Source organism: Myxine glutinosa, chromosome 2 (assembly GCF_964187855.1).
Source record: "Myxine glutinosa chromosome 2, kmMyxGlut1.1, whole genome shotgun sequence".
Classification (NCBI taxonomy): Eukaryota; Metazoa; Chordata; class Myxini; order Myxiniformes; family Myxinidae; genus Myxine; species Myxine glutinosa.
The window spans coordinates 164814786-164833184 of record NC_136262.1 but is presented as its reverse complement, the minus strand read 5'-3'; the positions used below and the strand labels follow the sequence as shown (position 1 = coordinate 164833184).

Here is an 18399-nt window from a genome sequence, read left to right as displayed (position 1 = left end):
ACCCGGCCGAAACGACCCCTGATGACCCGAGCAGGGACTGTTAGCGGCTTGGCGGTAGGCGGGCCAACCGGGGACTTACCCGATGGGGGACGGCCCCGCCGTGGGGGTTGAGTCAACCGAGTGGGCCTGTCTTAGTCCAAGTGAGCCGGCTTGAGGCGGTCCACCGAAAGGTGGTTCGGTTTGCCGCCGATGTCGACCACAAAGGACTTGTCCCCGGCCTCCAGAACGCGGAAAGGCCCGTCGTAAGGCACCAGGTCTACGTTAACCTGGTCAAACCGTCGCTCGGGCACTGTGAATGGCGCCAATGGGGCCTGGGTATGGCGATGCACCTTCAAGCGTTGGCACTCGACGCAGGTGTTGGCCTAGTGGCACACATCCTTCCTGAGCCCGTGCCAAACGAACTTCGCCGCCACCAACTTTTGCGACGCCTTCCTGCCCAGGTGAGAAAGACCGTGGACGGCATCGAACACCAGCCATCTCCAGCTGGTGGGTATGACGAGGCGAGGCTGACCCAAAGAAACGTCGCACAGTAGCGTGGTGCCCGTGTCCTTGAACGGCACGTCGGACAATGTCAGCCCCGTGACCGCCACCCTGCAGGCCTGGACATCCGGGTCGGAGATCTGATCGGCCGCCATGCGGGCGTAGTCGAGGCCAAGGTGAACCGCGCCAACTATGGACCGGGAGAGACGATCGGCGACCGTATTATCCTTCCCAGCAACATGTTGGATGTCCGTCGTGAACTCGGAAATGAAGGAGAGCTGGCGTTGCTGACGGGCAGACCACGGCTCCGAGGTCTTGGCCATGGCAAAAACCAGGGGCTTGTGGTCCACAAACGCCATGAACAGGCGGGCTTCCAACAGGTAACGGAAGTGTTGGACAGCTAGATAGAGGCCGAGGAGCTCACGATCGAAGGTACTGTACTTTCGTTCGTTAGGGCGGAGATGCCGGCTAAATAAAAGCAAGCGGCTGCCACGCCCCATTGACCCACTGCTCGTGCACGGCACCAACCGTGTAGTCCGAAGCGTCTGTGGTGAGAGCAATCGGTGCATCGGGCGACGGATGCGCCAGCATGGTTGCGCTGGTGAGGGCCAGTTTAGCATCCGTGAAAGCCTTGGCCATCTCCTCGGTCCAGTCAATGGCGCGTTTGGTAGGCTTGCCCTTGAGGGCCTCATAAAGGGGCCGCATCAGCTGGGCCGCACGGGGCATGAAACGATGGTAAAAGTTCACCATGCCCAAAAACTCCTGCAGGGCCTTGATGGTGAGGGGGCGCAGAAAACCCTTCACAGCCTCCACTTTAGCCGGCAGTGGGATGGCCCCCTCCCTCATGATGTGGTGGCCGAGAAAGTCAATTGAGGCCACCCCGAACAAGCACTTGGCCAGGTTAATGATGAGGCCATGCTGACTGAGGCGTTCAAAGAGCACTCGGAGGGGAAGCATGTGCTCCGTCCTTTGAAGCGCTGGCGATGAGGATATCGTCCAGGTAGACAAACAGAAATGGCAAATCCTGCAACACGCTGTCCATCAGGCGCTGGAAAGCCTGGGCCGCGTCCTTGAGCCCAAAAGGCATACGGAGGAATTCGAAAAGCCCGAACGGTGTAATCACCGTGGTCTTAGGAACGTCCTGCGACCGGACGGGTACCTGGTGGTAACCACGAACAAGGTCCACCTTAGAAAAAAAAACTTTACCGGCCAAGCGGGCAGAAAAATCCTGGATGTGCGGGATTGGGTAGCGGTCAGGGGTAGTGGCATCGTTAAGGTGGCGATAATCGCCGCACGGGCGCCAACCGCCACCCGGCTTTGGCACAATGTGGAGAGGCGAGGCCCACGGGCTGTCGGACCGTCGCACGATGCCAAGACGCTCCAACGTGTCGAACTCCGCCTTTGCGATAGCGAGTTTCCCCGGGTCGAGGTGTCGATCCCGGGCATAGACAGGCGGGCCGGTGGTCGGAATGTGATGCTCCACTCCGTGACTGACGACAACGGCCGAAAAGGTGGGCCGTGTAAGGGCCAGGAACTCGGTGAGGAGGCGGACGAACTCATCAGAGGTCGAGAGCGTGCACGCAAGACTCGTCGAGGCGGACACACTCAGCGAGCATGGAAGAGAACTGAATGTCTCCGCATTAATGAGCCGCCGATTTTTAACATCCACCAATAGGCCGTTGGCGCAGAGGAAATCAGCGCCCAGCAAGGGGGTGGACACCCTCGCCATGACAAAATCCCATGTAAACCGCTGCCCGCCCAAGCACAGTGCCACGGTCCGTTTGCCAAAAGTCTGAATAGCACTGCCGTTGGCGGCTTCCAGGGTGGGACCGTGACTCCCGGCCTGCCGGTATGATGCCGACGCAGGTAGAACGCTCACCTGGTTGGCCCAGTCGCACACATCCTTCCTGAGCCCGTGCCAAAGGAACAGTCTGTCAATCCATCAGTCTGTCACGCAAAGAACAGTTTTCCGGACTTTTTTTCTAAACGCTTAATGCTAATGATTTCAATCTTGGCACATGGTTTCCTCATGATAAGTTACAGTTTAAGTTCGAACTTCACGACGTTTCGATCATTTTTGACAAAGTTATGGCACTTTGAACTTTGGAAATTTTGATAATTCTGATGATCCTTAACTCAGTGCCATTTTAAGTTTTAATTTCCTTTAAAAAAGATTTTCTCCACAATAATAGGACCGATTGAGATCAAATTTTCACCGTAGGGGGGACTCGATCTGTAGAATATTTTAATGGTAATTATGACGTCACAGGTCACGTGGTTCGGCCGCCATATTGTTTTTCGTGAAAACACAAAACCCCTTTTTCTCTGCAACGGCTGAACAGATCGAGGCCAAACTTTACAGGCAGAATCGCATACCCATGACGAACAAAAAAGTCAACGAGCATGACGTCATGCGTCACATGGTTTCAGAGTTATGACGTTTTTATGCATGAACCTTTAAAACTTAACTCCTCCGTCATTTTTTATCCAATCGAGGGGAAACTTCACAGATCTGTTCAGCATGTCAGTCTACTAAAATGTCATTTTGGAATTTGCGATAGGGCACGTGGTTTGGCAGATATCATTAATTAAACGAAATTATTTTTAAAATGGATATCTTGTTTATTGTAGTGTTCTCCTCAAGCCGCACCACGCGCCCTCAGCCTCGTCTGCGAACGTCAAAAGCGCGACACAGCGCGCGCTTTCGGCAGGGGCGGAGCCAAGCCGAGCAACATATATATACACATCGATCATTGATCGTGAACCGGAAAATATAATAAATTACTGATATTTAGCGACTCGAAAGGTTCTTTATCAACAACTTATTTTCTCGTGCTTCTGCTGACCTGTCTGCAAGGTGTATAAATCGAAGTCCCGAGTGCGAATCACAGGTGAGCCCGTCCTGAGGTAATTAGCAATTGGGAACGATTCAGAACCTGTGGTAAATAACCCTTGGTAATTTCCCCAACAGTTTTCTGGACGACAGACTGCCGGTAGGGGACATGTATTGCAGCGCAATACTCAGAATGCTTGTTCTACTAGCAATCCAGCTAGTAGAAGTTAAATGACTTCTACTAGCTAGATCCAGACTCCAGATCTTCACCAAAATTGAATCGATTCTTCCTTATCACACACACAACATGTCCAACAAGTTTTGTACAAATCCATCCATAACTTTTTGAGATATCCTGCTATATGTTGGTTTTGGCCCTATCTCCCAATGGTGAAGAATCACTTTAAAATTCCAGTAGCCGGATCCAGATCTTCACCAAAATCTAATGATTTCGTCCTCGTCACACATGCTACATCTCTGCCAAATTCCGGCTGAATCCGCCCACAAGATTTTGAGATATCTTGTTCACAAACGGACAGACAGACAAACGGGGGTGAAAACATAACCTCCATCCACCTTTGGTGGCGAAGGTAAAAAGACAGAGGTAAGAGAGAAAGAGAAAATAATAACAAGAATGGCACCTGGTAGAGCACATACCTCCACCAGGTGGAACAGTTTACGTTTTGTATCCCACTGATAGGCCGGATCTGGATTTGGACCTGAACCAAAATCAAATCGCTTTTTCATCCATCACTAATCTGTCACCTAACCAACTCATCCACCAAGTTTTGTCATAACCTGTCCACAACTTTTTGAAATATTATGCAAATTGCATCTCTCAATGGTGCAAAATTACTTTAAAATGAAAAAATTCTCGTATCCTGATCCGTATTCGGATCTTCAGCAGAATCGAAGTGATTCGTCCTTGTCACACATCAACATGTGCAACGGGTTTCTCTGAATCCGTACATAACCTTTTGGGATGTCGTGCTATTATATATCATTTGAGCCCTATCTATCATTCAATAGTGAAGAATGACTTTAAAACATTCTCAGATCTGGATCTTCACCAAAATCTAATCACTTCGTCCTTATCACGCACCCAACCTGTCCAGCAAATTTCGTCCGAATCCGTCCACAACTTGAGATATCCTGTTCACAGACAGACAAACAGACGACAGTGGTTACACAACCTCCATCCACCTTTGGTGGTGGGGGATAACTAGAAAGCATCTGAAAATGCAAAGTCTGTCCACGTCCACATCCGCTTTGTATTCGGACTTCTTCCGTTTGCTGAACATGACAAAAACAGCTAAAAACGAGAACGCCACTCATCAATATCGCGACAGTCAACCGATATGCCTCCACCCACATTATTACATCATTATACTAAGTTTGATTTAAATCCCTTCAGAAGCTCTCTAGGTTCACATTTTACCTGACATGAACACTGACCTTTGACCTCTTGACCCCATAATGTAATCCATTTATCTTTACATTATACATACTTGTACCAAGTTTGACTTCGTTCCCTTCAGCCATTATCAAGCTGTCACGGTAACAAAACCCTATTACAGAAACTGACCTTTGACCTCTTGACCCCAAAATCTAATCAGTTCATCTTTTCATCATTATATTTACCTGTACCAAGTTTGACTTAGATCCCTTCAGCCACGCTCAAGTTATAAACCTATTACAGACCTTGATTTTTGACCTGTTAACCCCAAAATCAAATGAGTAAATCTTTACATCATAATACAGACTTGTGCCAACTTTGGTCAAATCGCCACACTGGTCCCAAGTTATCGCGGTAACAGGATTTTTACCTAACATGACCTCTGACCTCAAAAATAGAATCAGTTCATCTTTACTTTGTTACACATACCTGCACCAAGTTTGACTTAGATCCCTTCAGCCGTTCTCAAGTCATCATGGTAACGAAAAACTATCACGGACAGATGGACAGACGGACAGACAACCCGAAAACATAATTCCTCCGGTGACTGTCAGCAGAGGCATAAAAATACTAAAAAAAAAATACGATTTTAGGCCACCTTGACCTTTTGACCTCAAAAGCAATAGGCTTCATTGACACAATATTCAAATCCTGCTGAAACTTCCAAGTCAATCAGATGGAAATTGATGATTTTGTGACCTTGACATTTTGACCTCAAAACAATCTGCTTCTAGGGTTTTATTGCTGAACTAATTAAGTGACTCAATATGCAGACTCTGTTCAAATTTCAGGTCAATCTGATGAAAGTTGACGATTTTATACAACCTTGACCATTAACCTTTTGATCTAAAAAAAAAACAACTAAAAACAATCTGCTTCTAGCTTTTGATTGGTTAACCAATGCAGTGACAATATGAAAATTCTTAAAATTGCAGGTGAATTCGATGAAAATTGACGATGTTATGTGACATTGACCTTTGACCTTTTGTATTTTATATGACGTTGACCTTTCACCTTTTCGACTTCATATTCCCATAATAAAGCTTTGTTGAAATTTGATGACAAAAGCTCAAATGGTAAAAAGGTTACGAGACGGATGGACGGACGGACACACACACGATTGCAATAACCCCGGGGACGGGCAAATAACGAAAGAGAAGGGAAAGCACTTTTTAAAAGAAGAAGTTACAGAGTGTTGATTGGGGAGGACAGGAGCCAAATTAATACATGCCTTCAGGTCTTCCCCATATGGGGTTTTGTGACTTTCATACAAATCACGTGATAAACCCTACTCTACTGAATAACGTTTTTTTTTAACCCCTATTGACTTCATTTAAACCAGAATATAACATACATACATCAATAATTACAAGGCGGCATGTTGCCACATCTCTCCTGCCAGAAGCATATTGCCCCTATATTTAAACGTAAACCACTATTATCAAATTCATCTTTATCACTTTTATATTTGACATTTTGTTGGTTCCCGTTGGATTTGGAAGCAGCTGGAATTATTGCTCTCATCCTTTGCTCTACAATGATTAACACACGAGGCAAAAGGTCACACACGATGAGGAAAGTGACAGAATGTATTGGATTTGTGGCATTGATTTAAGAAATGTAATGAGTAATGGCAGCAACAGCTACACAGATAAAACACATTGTTAGTTCCAGGTTACCAAGCACCAGGATTCACTGCGACTAAATAAGGGGATCTCTAGGTACGATACTAGTGTCCTCAATTCACGCAACACAAGTGTTTGCAATAGATAAGAAAAGAACAAGGGACTATTGTTTTCAGTTTATATTATGCCTCTGTGCACAGGATGCCTAAGGTTGAAAAGCAGAAGACGCTTGTTTTAATGCCAAAGGGGTAATAACTCAAAAAGTGCATTCTACAATTCATGAAAAGGTGGGAAACCTCGTGTTCATGCGAATGACTTTCACACTTGCACTCATGTATGTAGAATTGTCTGCCACTGTACAAACAGGACGGATAGTTTAACAACGGCATAGCCGGAGAAACTTCATACTGATGGGATCAAATGCTCTACATGTTGATTGATTTATGACGTCATAACGAAGGCACCTATGACATAATCATTAACATAAGTTATTCCCCATGGGGTGTACTTTACAATGAGGCACCATTCAATTTTTCCATGGAGCGGTTGCAGAGATTTAGATGTACAAGGTTTTTTGGGTATTTCCAAGATGGCGCCCGTACCAAATGACCTATAACGTCATAATTACCATTAAAATAACCTACAGGAGGAGGCACTCCTTTGGTGAAAAATGTGTGTCAATCGGACCAACGGTTGCAGAGAAAACAGATTTTAAAGGGAATGGACACGCAAAATGCAGTGGAAGCGACACACATACATTCATAAACACATACATACACACACAAACACATACATACACACTTACATACATACACAAACACATACATACACACATACATACACAAACACACATACATACACAAACACATACATACACACTTACATACATACATACAGTCACGTGAAAAAGTAAGTACACCCCATGTAAAGTTTTGACTTTTTCAACATATTTCAACATACAGCTATTTGATCTTCATTTCAACAATATTGAAAGATAAAGGTGATATAATATAACAAATATCATGAAACATTTACATATTGTAGTCCATTGTATAATTTAAATAAACATAAATGCAAATTTCGCATGTGGAAAAAGTAAGTACACCCTTGGCTCGAATAGGTGGTATTGCCCCCTTTGGCAGAAACAACCTCAAGTAGGCGTTTCTTATAACTGTCCACCAGTCTCTGACATTGACTGGGAGAAATTTTTGCCCACTCCTCCATGCAGAATTCTTTCAGCTGTGCGATGTTTGAGGGGTTTCTTGCATGCACAGCTCGTTTCAAATCCCTCCACAACATCTCGATGGGATTTAGATCCGGGCTTTGACTTGACCATTCCAGAACCCTCCATTTCTTTCTTTTCAGCCATTCCTTGGTGGATTTACTGGTATGTTTAGGGTCATTGTCATGTTGCAAGGTCCACCTTTGGTTGAGCTTCAACTTTCCGACAGATGGCTTCACATTATCCTCAAGCACCCTCTGGTACAATGAAGAATTCAGAGTGAATTCTATTATGGTGATCTGCCCAGGCCCTGATGCAGCAAAGCTGCCCCAAACCATAATATTTCCACCACCATGCTTTACAGTTGGTATCAGGTTCTTGTGGTCAAATGCTGTCTTTGCTTTTCACCAAACATGTCTTCTGGTACTGTGGTCAAATAGCTCTACCTTTGTCTCATCTGTCCAGAGCACATTGTTCCAGAAGTGCTGGTCTTTGCCAAGGTGTTCATTGGCAAACTTTAGTCTTGCCCTGATGTTCTTTCTGGACAGCAAAGGTTTCCTCCTGGCACACCTCCCATGCAGATTAATTTGTGCAGCCTCTTTCTAATGGTAGACTCGTGCACTTTGACATCAACAGTGGCAACAACTACCTGTAGGTCCCGTGATGACATTCTGGGGTTCTTCGAGACTTCTTTCAGCATCTTGCGGTCTGCTCTTGGGCTGATCTTGCTGGGGCGGCCTGGCCTGAACAAGTTGGCAGTTGTTTGGAATCTTCTCCACTTGTAGATCTTCTGGACAGTCGAATGATTGATTTCAATTTGTTTGGAGATCTTTTTAAATCCCTTCCCAGACTCGTAGTCATCTATAACCTTCTTTCTGAAGGCCTCAGAGAGCTCTTTTGATCTAGGCACGGTGATGCCGCACACTTCAACAACAAACAGCAAACGAACCTAAATGTCTGAGGTTTAAATAAGACAGGTTCCTCCAAGATCCTCTCTAACGATGTTCTAATCATTTGCACCTGAGCTGGTGCAACTGATTCTAATTTTAGGTATTTGAAGTAGTGATAAATGTAGGGGTGTACATACTTTTTCCACATGCGAAATTTGCATTTATGTTTATTTAAATTATACAATGGACTACAAAATGTAAATGTTTCATGATATTTGTTATATTATATCACCTTTATCTATCAATATCGTTGAAATGAAGATCAAATAGCTGTATGTTGAAATATGTTGAAAAAGTCAAAACTTTACATGGTGTGTACTTACTTTTTCATGTGACTGTACATAGATAAACATATACATACATACTTACTTACAAACTTACATACATACTGTCGTGTGTGCCCACCATGTAGTAAAGACCTCAGGGCGACAGATGGCCAAACGAGCTTTAACTCCGAGGCGTATGCCAAACTATGGCGGTACCTTTTGCACGCGTGGGGGAGTGGGGGTGGAGGGTTGCAAGGGCTTACCTGCACGGGCGGACACGATGGGGGTTTATTCCGCGAACCCACAATTGAATAAACTCACCAAACTGAGTGAATAAACTGCTCACTAAACTCTCCTCCTATGGTATCTATGGAAATCTCCACGCTTGGCTTGCGGACTTCCTCTCTGGTCGTAGTCAACGTGTGGCCCTGAATGGGTTTCTCTCATCTCCCCTTCCTGTTCTGGCTGGAGTTCCCCAAGGTAGTATTCTGGGCCCTGTGCTTTTTCTGGTCGTCATCAATGATCTCTCCGACGCTCTGGAAAATCCCCTTTATCTCTTTGCTGATGACTCCACTCTCTGCCGCTCCATTCCTCATCCCTCAGATCGGCAGTCTGCAGCCTCCTCACTCTCTGCAGACCTGGACAAAATCACAGACTGGTCAAACAAGTGGAACATGTCTTTCAATCCTGACAAATCTCACACTCTTACTATGTCTCTCCGAAAAGACCGACTGGAAAACCCTCCCATCTACTTTCTCAACAATCCTCTGCAAGAAGTTCTGTCGCTCAAGCTTTTGGGTCTCACTATCTGCCATGATCTTTCTTGGGAAAACCACATTGCCAAGCTGGCCTCCAAAGCCAGTCGCCGACTGGGCATCCTCCGTCGTGCAAGTCCTTCCTTGGCACACCTGAGCTCCTCACCACATACAAGCATTACATCCGCAGCTCAATGGAATACTGTTCCCACCTCTGGGCCGGTGCTCCTGCCTCACACCTAGCTCGGCTTCACGCTGTTGAAGCCAAAGCTTTCAGAATCATTGGAATCTCCTGCGATGAAGCTAACTCTGAGGGCCTTTCACTCACTCACCACAGGCAGGTTGGTGGTCTTTCTGTTTTCTACCGACTCCTCTCCGGCCTTGCTCCCCCAGCTCTCTCTGTGGTCTGTCCCCCTAATATTCCTACAGGTCGCACAAGATCTGCCAGCAACCCTCTTATGGTTAAAATGCCAAAATCTAGGCTCTATGCTCACCTTCACTCTGTCATTCCCCTTTTTCCCCACCTCTGGAACAAACTCCCCCACTCCCTTCAGTCCCACTCCTCCCTCCAGGTCTGTAAAACAGCTGTTCACCACCATCTCTTATCTTCCCCCATCCAAAACCTTGATCTTTTCTACCCCCGCTAATTCACCCCAGATACACTTTTTCGAAATTCCAACTTCTTTCCTGGAAGTCCTTGCAGTGTCCATATGTTTTATACCTCTCCCACCTCCTCCCAAGCCCTCTCCCTCCCACAGTTCTCTCGATGTCCCTGCTCTCAAATGTTGTGTTTGTGTCCTCCCCCCTCTTTCCCAATATTGTCCACCGCTCCCCTTATTTTGTGTTTTATGTGTCGGTTTGTGTCGGTTTGACTTTTTGTGTGATTAATGTTAGCTCTTTCACGAGCCTCGATCTTGTATACAAAAAAAAACCAAAAAAAAAAAAAAAAACGTACAACACAAGGAATTGAAAATGTAACAAATAATAGGTTCAATCAAAATAATGCCACGATAACGAAAATGAATGTACAGTCACCTAATTCCTATTTGAGGCGGCTCCCTACAGACTCGTATACAACACAAGGGAATGACAAATGAAAATAAATAATGTTCCTGCCGGCCGGCACTTAACTCTGGTCTGGATGGCACGAATTTCCACACGGCACACTGAGCCGTGAAGCGGTGGCAAAACTCCTTCCTCCTTCGCTCGTTCCATGCTGCACAAAGCTCCGCTGTTTCTCAAGTACACAAGCACCAAGCGCAGCAGTCATGAAGCCAGCACCAAGCGCAGCAGTCACGAAGCCAGCACCAAGAGAGAGAGAGAGAGAGAGAGAACGAGACGGACTCTTCCTCTTCACGATTGCACACGAGCCAGGAATACAACCGCCCAGGACAGAGGGAGAATATGTGACTGCTCGCGAAGAAGCCCAGCACAGAGAGAGGGAAATGCGTCCACCTGGGACCAAAGCCAGGACCAAGAGAGAGCGCGATTGCGACCGCTCGTACCCAGAGCCCGGACCAGGAGAGAGAAAATGGTGGGACGTGTCCCTTTTTGCTCCGATGCTAGAATGTTCTCTCTGACGTCACCCACGCTCCAATCAATGAGCGCCGTCAAATCGTCCCAACCAATCGTCCTTCGGGGCGTGGCCTCACGGCCACACTTGGCGCCCACACGAGAAGATTTGAGCTGGGTGGTGTAGTGGTGTCTGTGTATCGTTGGCGATTATGTTATTTTACAATTACGTGCCAATCACATGGCTAGCCAACTGTGCTTTATAATAACGAGGGGAAAATCACAAGGACAACATACATAAACACTTACATACATACATACATGCATACAAACATACGTACACACATACGTGCATACACAAATACATAGATACACACATACATCCATACACAAACATATACATACACACATACATACATACACACATGCATATGCATATACATACATATATATGGACAGACAATCGTTCTTCTAGATGGCAATGCCCTACGAGCTACGCCATAAAAATAGATTCAACGCATATAGAAGGTGGAAATGGGCTAAAATAGCCCTTTAAACACCTCCCTGTAGCCTCTTTGCTTGACCTATTTTTGCTATTCAATAAGTAATCCTATGTCGAAAGCTTTGCAGATGAACAATCCATAAGATTAAGTGGTAAGTATGTTTAACTACAGCCGCCCAGAACTTGTGGATTCAAATCCAGCTAAAAGTAAGTTTCTGATAAAGATTTTACAAATGTGTGTGCGCAGCTAATAAGGCTATGTGTTGAAAAGGTGTGCAAGGTATACAAGTACCTTGGGCAAGGTATAAATGGATCGCAAACTAAAAGGTCAAACATTATGGGTTGTGGGATACAGAAGGGTGCAAATTAACTTATGTAATTAAAAAGAGACTCAAAATGAGAATGCAGAAGCCATCATGGTGCAAATCAGAGTCTGAAACACAGAAGGTGCATGAATGAAGGTGTCCTGCAACTCCTCAGGGGGCGAATGAGGGTCGGAAACGTAGCAGCACACAAAAAGCTCGATATGCGACCTACAGTGCCTTCTGAAAGTATTCACACCGCTTGACTTTTTCACATTTTGTTGTGTTACGGGCTGAATTTAAAATTGATTAAATTGAGATTGTTTTGATACTGATATACACATAATACCTCATTATGTCAAAGTGGATTTTTTTTTTTTTTTTTTTAGAAAATAATTAAAAATGAAAAGCTGAAATGTCTTGAGTCAATAAGGATTCAACCCCTTTGCTATGACACTCCAAATTGAGCTCAGGTGTATCCAATTTCCTTTGATCATCCATGAGATGTCTCTACAACTTGATTGGAGTCCACCTGTGGTAAATTTAATTGATTGGACATGATTTAGAAAGAAACACACCTTTCTATATAGGGTCCCACAGGTGACAGTGCATGTCAGAACAGAAACTCTACCATGAAGTCCAAGGAACTGTCCATAGAACTCTGAGATAGAATTATAAAAAGGCATAGATCTGGGGAAGGTATAAAACAATTTCTAGAGTGTTGAAAGTTCACAAGAGCACAGTGAGCCCCACCATTAGGAAATGAAAATAATATGGAACTACCCAAACTCTTCCTAGAGCTGGCTGTCCGACCAAACTGAGCATCCGGGCACGAAGGACCTTGGTCAGGGTGATGACCAAGAACAAAATGACCATTCTGACAGAACTACAGAGTTCCTTACCTGAGATGGGAGACAACAGTCTCTGCAGCACTTCACAAATGTAGGCTATATGGGAGAGTGGCCAGATGGAAGTTACTCCTGAGAAAAAGGCACATGATAGCATGCTTGTAGATTTTACAGAAAGGCATGTAAAAGACTCAGAGCATGAGGCAAAAATATTCTGTGGTCTGATGAGATGAAAATTGAACTCTGACCTGAATGAAAAGTGCTGCATCTGGCAGAAAATGAGTACAGCTTATTGCCCATTCAGCACCATCCCTACTGTGAAGCATGGCGATGGCAGCATCATGCTATGGGGATGCTTTTCAGCTGCTTGGATTGGGAGACTTGTAAGGATAGAGGGAACAATGAATGGAGCCAAATACAGGCAAATCCTTGAGGAGAAGCTTCTTCAGAGTGCAAAACACCTCATAGTGCGGCAAAGATTTCCAACAGGATAATGACCCCAAGCATACAGCCAAATCAACACTGGAATGACTTCAGAACAATAATGTAAAGGTCCTAGAGAGACCCAGCCAAAGCCCAAACTTGAATCCCATTGATAATCTGTGGAAAGACTTCAGGATTGCTGTTCACCGATGCTCCCCATTCAACTTGATAGAGCTTGAGCAAATGTGCAAGAAAGAATGGGAGAAACTCCCCAAATACAGATTTGCAAAGCTGATAAAGACATACCCAAGAAGATGCGAAGCTCTAATCGCTGCTAAAGGTGCTTCTATGAAGTATTGACTCAAAAATAGATATTTCTTTATTTCATTTTTAATTATTCTGTAGAAAAAAAAATTCTCAGACATTATGGGGTATTATGTGTAGATCAGTGACAAAAAACACAATTTAATCCATTTTAGATTCAGGCTGTAACACAACAAAATGTGAAAAAGTCAAGGAGTGTGAATACTTTCTGAAGGCACTGTATAAGGAAGTAAATGGGTGTTTAAAAAAAAGGTAAAATGGGAAAGGTAATCCATAAGAGCACAAATTGAGCGTGTACCTTAGAAGAGCCATAATGGGATGTGCAATCCTTGAAAATGTAGTTGTAGATTTGGAACCCATAAAGCACTCAATGGTTGAAGCACCATATGTCTATGTACAAACATTCCTCAACACCACATCAACAGGTGTGGAAATATATATATTGTCACAATACGCTTCCAATTGTCTAACAATGACGCTATTTTATACAAAAATCTACAAAAACTAGGGAGTTCTTAGAACTCTTTACCCTGCGTAGCCTTGAGAAAAAGGTCTGCGAGCGGCAAATTTGATTGGTCGAGATGATGTAAATTGCCATTATATTTTGCCCAAGTACTGCTAAATGAAAGGGTTCTGAAAGTGTAGATGATTTGTCATCAACTATACTATTTAATTTAGATGACACAATGATTTTAAAGGTTGTAAATAAATTTTTTGGAAGGTTTCCGCTGTTGATGCAGCGTCTTTTACACCACCTTATTTAACACGCTATATTAGTTCTCCATGCCTGTTCTGTGTCCTTTATGATGCCCTTAAAAACAGCAAGTTTCTTGTTTGGAATGATTTTCAATTTTTTTGACTGCCAGACAGACAGAGTAAAAAAAAAAAAAATCTCTTTCCTCTCTGCACATGTGTGATCACTGATCAGGATGATTCCAGAGCTAAAGAAAACCGAGATCTCGTTTTCCGATTCATGTTCCACTTCATGTTCAAAATAGACCAATCGATCATAGTTGTTCCTCGATCATAAATTGACGTCTGTCGACAGATAGACAGAAACTGATCCAATTGCTTAACCCCGCTTCTTGCATTTGCACACACGCACACGCAGGCGTGTGAGTGGTAACAATGTTTCCAAACTATTTGTAGCAAGCCATAACATCGGGCTTAATTAAAGTTCGATTCAATGCTGGAAGACCCATTTGGTATAGAAATTAAAATTGAAGACGTAGAAAATTGCGATTCTTTCAGTGGGACAGGTGGGCAATTTTACTTTGGCGAGAATAATTTTAATTAGACACGATTCAATGTCAAGAGGTGATCTTCTCGTGTAATTGCCAATGACAGATTGAAGGGTCTGCTCTCCGGCCAAACAGTGATCGTGTCCCAGATGTTCGACCTGAGAGAAAGAGAGAGCTGGGGGAGAGAGAGAGAGAAAGAGAAAGAAGAAGAGAAAAGAAGAGGCTATTGGAAGACATCCAAAGTAAATGAAGATGAGAGCTAAAGCAATCAAAGTGAAGCAGAAGCGTAATACCTCCCTTAAACAACGGTTTGGGTTATGTATATATATGTACACAAGTCTGCACGATCTCACACTCTCGCCGATACTTTCACACATTAAAACGAGATTTCATCGCCCCGAGAGCCTCGCCTGGGAGCACCAAACATACCTGCTCGATTACGCATTTCTATAACCGAGTATGCGGGTCCATTTATAGGTCGTGGTCAACATCGAAATCACACTATCGGTGAAATAAATGGGTGTACGGATTTGCAAGGGTACTCACGCCGAGCAGCAGCACACAGGAAAACCAGCGTCAAGCACCAAAGCAGTCTTAACCCCTCCATGGTGTGGCCTGACCCGCGCTGGCACACGGAGTGTATCGCAGATGACAGGTATATCTGGACGGCTTCCGACGGAAGGTGCGGCTATACCAGTTTCGGAGCCGGTGCTCGGAAGTGCCCCGCGTCGCTAGCAACCATCGAAATTGCAGATGAATCGGCTCGAGATGCCGCGGTCGACCCACGCTGCGCACAAAGCCCGATGCGTGTGCCTCTTGAGCGCGCTCCTCCGCTGCCCAAGACGCGCCTCCAGACCTCGACTGCCCCGCCTGGAACTCCGATAGCTCTGTGATCCCGACTGCACAAATAGCAGTGAACTCTCATTGCTTCATTGACCCGAATCGAATTTCACGATTCTTGGTCTTCGGTTTGGTTGATGTGCGGATCCGGATGCGCATGTAGAAGTCTTGATTTTAAAGATTCGGAGGATCTGGATGCAGGCAATGGGGATGTTAACCATTCAAGGCGAACTGAGACGCTGCTGCACATTTCTTAAACATAAGTCGATGAGTTTGTCTTTATTGCTTAAAAAGATAGACGCTTAAAAGGCATTTTGAGAAACAGCACGCTCATGCCTAAAAACCTTGGAGCGACAGACAGTTCATGTTGAAACCAGAACGGCACTCAGTAGAGAGCATACCTCCACCTGGTTGGCCATATCACTCAATGGTGAAGAATCACTTAAAAAAAAAATATTCTAATATTCGAATCCATATTCAGATCTTCACCAAAATCGAATCGATTCTTTCTTGTCACACACACAACCTGACCAACACGTTTCGTCCAAATCCATCCATAACTTTTTGAGATATCCCGCAATGTATAGTGTTTGGCCCAATCTCCCAATGTTGAATAATCACTTAAAATATTAAATAATTTTCATAACCGAATACATATTCAAATCTTCACCAAAATCGAATCTGTTTGTCCTTGTCAGACACCCAACCTCTCCACCAAGTTTCGTCCAAATCCGTCCTCATTTTTAGCCGCGTCGCAGACGCTGCTCATAGAGTGAGTGCCCTCTGCTGTTGTTGTTGTTCTGCTTCTTCTTGTTAGCCGCGTCGCAGACGCTGCTCATAGAGTGCCCTCTGCTGTTGTTGTTGTTCTTCTTCTTCTTGTTCTTCTTCTTCTTGTTGTTCTTGCAGAGAAGACAAAACCTCAAAGCTCCACCCATTCTGGGAACCATAGCTCCACCCATTCTGGGAGAGCCTTCATATAAACAAATATCCACCATTTTATTAACTCGCATAGCTTTGAGGCCTGTTTTGTAGGCCCGTGGTGTCCTCCTCTCTCACACAGTTTAATTTCAAATCAAATTCGATATATCATTTCATTTTTCACAGTCGCTAACATAGTTTTAGACTCGGTTGAAAAAAAACGGGAAGAAAATCCAATGAAAGTTGCCCTTTATAGAACGAAATGAATTCTCAAAGGCCTGTAACTTCAAGTCCATTGAGATATTTTTTTTTTAAATCGCGGCATGGTCAGTCATACACCGCCCGAAATAAGAGACGGGAAAATGCCGAGATATATATATTTTGTTTAAATCGCGGCATGGTCAGTCATACACCGCCCGAAATAACAGACGGGAAAATGCCGAGATATATTAAAAATTCGTCCATTTGATGACAATCGTCACGATGAAATATTTAATTTATACATCGTCACAATAATGTGGAGAGAGGAGCATAGCTTCGTTCACATGTCGCCACACACGGGAAATTGCCGAGATATATTTTTTTTAAATTGCGGCATGGTCAGTCATACACCGCCTGAAATAACAGATGGGAAAATGCCGAGATATATAAAAAATTCGTCCATTTGATGACAATCGTCACGATGAAATATTTAATTTATACATCGTCACAATAATGTGGAGAGAGGAGCATAGCTTCGTTCACGTGTCGCCACACACGGGAAATTGCCGAGATATATTTTTTTTAAATCGCGGCATGGTCAGTCATACACCGCCTGAAATAACAGACGGGAAAATGCCGAGATATATTAAAAATTCGTCGCCACACACGGGAAATTGCCGAGATATATTTTCACTTTGCACAAAAATAACATCAAGTAATCGAATCAATAGGAATGTCCTGTGCCTATAACATCGACGTTATAGGCACAGCTGCATCTAGGCATTGTGTAACATCGACGCGGCTTTTGTTTTAATTAAAACTTTTTGTACTTGTTTTGAGATATCCTGCTATTTATCGTTTTTGGCCATATCTCCGAATGGTGAAGAATCACTTAAAATTTTCTAGTAGCCGGATCTGAATCCGAATCTTCACCAAAATCGAATCATTTCGTCCTTGGACATACGCTACATCTCTGCCAAATTTCGTCCGAATCCACAACTTTGAGATATTTTGTTCACAAACAAACAGACAGGGGTGAAAACAACGTCCATCCACCTTCGGTGGCGGAGGTAATGATTGCTGACCACGGTGGTTGCTTCTCAAACGTATACGTGAAATTAAACCCATGTGGCTTGACTTCATTCATTTTGCATGCAGAGCCCGTGGCTATAATATATAATTGTGGCTATAATGGTTTGCATCACTGCTGGGAGAGTGGCCATGCCACTTATGCATTGCCCTCTGCAGGTTGAAGCAGGAGTTTAGCCAGGGAGCCAGCGATAGCTCGCCTACGTTTCATGAAGGACACCTTGGGATCTTTAAACGTCCACCAATTAATGCCAGCAAGATGGGACGCCCAGTTTAACATCCATCGGAGGGACATCACATACAGTTATGCATCGCCCTGCCTGACAAACACCATGATGCCTCAGACCGTTTTGTAGCTGGACAAGAGTTTGGAATCTGGGCGAGACTACTCAGAAGGGAGTGTGTGTACCTCTAAGCCACAATTACCCTGCCAACCCTTAGGCTTGGTGCCACCATTACCCTGCCAACCCTTAGGCTTGGTTAATATTCAGACGCTTACTTATAGTATGGTTAAGGTGCAGTTATCCCAAGAAAAAGCGCAATTAACGTTAAATCCATATGAATCAAGGTGATGTGGCTACCACGTTGAAGGGCTTGTGCTTTCAACAATTT

The 18399-nt window shown here is 44.4% G+C and overlaps 1 protein-coding gene across 1 annotated transcript in view; it reads right to left on the bottom strand.

The window, feature by feature from the left end:
• The window catches only part of LOC137421102 (neuronal acetylcholine receptor subunit beta-4-like), a 46187-nt gene extending 30637 nt beyond the window's left edge, over positions 1-15550 (bottom strand). Inside the window, exon 1 of the mRNA XM_068106822.2 lies at positions 15286-15550. Coding sequence (XP_067962923.2) covers positions 15286-15346 — 61 coding nt within the window. The 5' untranslated portion in view covers positions 15347-15550. The remainder of the gene's footprint in view (positions 1-15285) is intronic.
• Between the last annotated feature and the right edge of the window lie 2849 nt (positions 15551-18399).